Source organism: Otolemur garnettii, unplaced genomic scaffold (genome assembly GCF_000181295.1).
Source record: "Otolemur garnettii isolate 467f Iridium unplaced genomic scaffold, OtoGar3 scaffold00050, whole genome shotgun sequence".
Lineage (NCBI taxonomy): Eukaryota > Metazoa > Chordata > Mammalia > Primates > Galagidae > Otolemur > Otolemur garnettii.
This window is the reverse complement of record NW_003852445.1, coordinates 7011909-7014900: the sequence shown is the minus strand read 5'-3', so window position 1 is coordinate 7014900 and position 2992 is coordinate 7011909. Positions and strand designations below refer to the sequence as shown.

The 2992-nt window shown below is 54.9% G+C and overlaps 1 protein-coding gene across 1 annotated transcript in view; it reads left to right on the top strand.

Moving 5' to 3' along the window:
• CCDC9B (coiled-coil domain containing 9B) overlaps nucleotides 1-1055 on the top strand; it is a 6182-nt gene extending 5127 nt beyond the window's left edge. Inside the window, 2 exon segments of the mRNA XM_003791818.3 lie at nucleotides 144-186; nucleotides 270-1055. Coding sequence (XP_003791866.1) covers nucleotides 144-186; nucleotides 270-797 — 571 coding nt within the window. The 3' untranslated portion in view covers nucleotides 798-1055.
• The last annotated feature ends 1937 nt before the right edge of the window (nucleotides 1056-2992 follow it).

Below are 2992 nucleotides of genomic sequence, written 5' to 3'. Positions count from 1 at the left end.
AAAAAAAAAAAAAATCTCTGATCTTACTCTGAGATCCTTAGGCTTGGTGTCTCCCTGGGAGACATAGGCCCCTGGCTGAGGAGGGATGATATAAAGTCGGGTAGAGGTAGGCATAGGGGCTGCTATGTGCTATGTTTCTACAGGTGGGACATGAAGGAAGACAAGGAGGAGCTGGACAGTCAGGAGGTGGGTACTTGGGCCTAGGATGGGGCAGGCTGGGAACCTGAGCCCTGAATTCACCAGCCAGCTGGACTGTTCTCTTGTTTCAGGGAAGCCAAAGGACTGGCAAGACCTCCAGTGAGGAGGAATGTGCACAGAAGCAGAGCGGGGTAGAGCTGGGCAGACCCGGGAGCACCCCAGGAACCAGCCCAGTTCTGGCACCCCCAGAAGGGTCCAAAGGAGAGTCAGGCACTCCTACAGCCAGCTCTGCCCCTGGCTCTCCACAGGAGACTGATGTGACTCCCCTTGACCTCTCCCTAGGAAAGGCCAGAAGCCCTGGACCTGCAGAGAGCACAGAGAGCACGTCTGTGCTCACTCCTAGGCCTGTGTCCCAGCCAGATGGTTCCCAGCAATCCCTGGAGTGCAACGACCATCAGGCTGCGCTGCAAGTCCAGACTGGCTCTGAGCCACACAGAGGAACAGGGACCCTAGAGCCCAGAGAAGATAGGCCTGGCAGGGCTGGGGCCCAGCGGGGCCTAGAACAGAGAAGCAGGGCCCCTAGAGGAACCAGCCAAAGGGCAAGAGGCACAGGAGGTGTGAGGAGAACAGGTGGTCCTGGCCCTGCAGGAAAATACTGAGCAAAGCCCCTGGGGACTGGGGACCCAAGTGGGGAGAGGAAAGGGGAAGAACTCACTCAAGTCTTCTATGTGATGGGTACCTGCTTGCTGGTGGGTTATGCCAATTGGACTGAGCAGTGTGGCAAACTCCACCAAGGCGACTTTGTGAGGGCCAGGAGGCTTCCTCCTACACCTCACCTGACCACCCCTGTGCACATGTGTTTTCATGTGCAGGTATAGCCCTGGTGTGTTCCCATGCTGGCACCTGGTGTCTGAGGCTGTGGCCTAGGCCTATTGGCACCCAGGCCGCAAGCTTTCTCTGTTGTGGTGAGAGACCAAGGCTTAGTAGCCCTCAACACCTGACTCTTCTGCCTCTCCATCATCCCCCCAAGGCCTGGCCTCCCTCTCCAGCTGCTGGATCCCTGGGTCCAGGTAGCCTCAATAGCTAATATGGCCAACCCAGGCGTGGACTCTCCTCATGGCCCTGCCTTGCACCCAGGTGACTCAGTCCCAGACTCACAGGATGGCTGAACCAGGGGACTCTCTGCCAGCTCCCTACCTCTTCCGAAGAGGAGGCTGAAGCCCAGAGAAAAGGAGGTCACCAAGCTGGCAGAGATTGGGCTGGGAATAGGAGAGTTCAGGTCTCTGAAAAGGAGGGCCTCTGGGAAGGCCTATTCTCTGAAATGGGGTGAGGGGGGCAACCTCCTCTCCCCACAGCAGGGTGGGAGAGCTCACTGACACCCCCTCTCCCCCACTCCCAGGTCGCATATTACATGCACCCTGATGAAGGCAAGGGTCATTTCCTGCCCTTTTCTACTTCTCCTTTCCCTCTACTTCCCCACACAAGGGCCAGGCAAAAGCCAGGGCTCAGATCGGGATTCAGGAGACAGAGAAACAGTGGCTCCAGCTACTCATGACTTCAGGACTTGTCTTTCCTACTTAGTCTCCATCTGGCCCCTCCCCTGAGGCCCACGTCTGGTGAATTATCCAGACTCCGCACAAGCTGTGGCTTCCTCTCAATTCAACAAACATTTCCTGAGCACCCACTACCAGTAATCCAGCCGGTAGGCGATGGTGACTTTGCCAGCAAGAGGGAGGGAAGAAACTCAGTCATCCGGTAGCTCTGAGCTGAACAGCAGGAGCTGTTCTCAGCTTTAGGTGCAGGACAGGGCTGGGGGGAGGATAGTGGTAGGAGCCCAAAGGAACCATCCACTGCTGCTTGGCAGAGGCAGGCCCTCTTCTTTCTTGTTATCCTGCCCTCTGCCTCAAGCCCTTGCCTGGGTCTTACCATGTGGTCCCTTCTGCTCTCCTCCTTTCTGGTCCTGCCACAGTTGTCTCTCTCTGCAGAGAGTCATGGGCCTCCTATGCCCCTCTGAGGGTCTAGGAGAGTCTCAATCAAACCCAGGACTTCACTATTGGGGTAGCTGAGGAGGGAATATTACTTCAGCAGATCAGACCTTTTAGAGTGCCTCTCACATGTTAGCATGAAGTGTAATGCAGATTTTAATTCTGTGTTCTGGGGAGGGCCTAAGCATTTGCATTTCTAACAGGTTCCAGGGGAGGCCCATGCTACTGGTTCCTGGACTATACTTTTGCATAGTAAAGGTTCCCACTATGTTGTATGATGTCAGTAGGGCTGGAGGCAAAGACAGACCCTAGGTGGGTTGCTGGCTATGTAGGGGTTGAGGGGAGTGTTACCCCTGCCAGGTGGTGGAGGATTCCTGGCTTCAGAGTTGGGTGGGAAGCTTAGAGTCCTGGGGAAAATGCTTTGGAGGGCAGCGAGTACGTGGTGCTAACTTCCTGTAGTGCACAGTGAGAAAGCTGGTCAAAAAGGGGATGGGCGAAGGGTGTGGAAGAGGTTGGTGTGGGGTTGATCAGAGGAATTTTGGAAAGGCTTGGAAACATTTCTGTGTGTGAGACATACTCAGGCCTGGGTAAAGACTCCAAACTCAAGTTTTTCTCTTGTCTTCCAGTCATAAGTATATGACTTTGGCGTGTGGTCCAGGCCTTGGATTCTTTGACTCTAAAAGGATGGAGTCAGTATAGAGCAAGTTCAGGCAGAGCCCTTGAATTCAGGTATCTCCAGAAATGATTATGATCAAGAATTGAAGTTCTGGCTCGGCACCTGTGGCTCAAGCGGCTAAGGCGCCAGCCACATACACCTAAGGTGGCGGGTTTGAATCCCCAGCCCGGGCCCGCCAAACAACAATGATGGC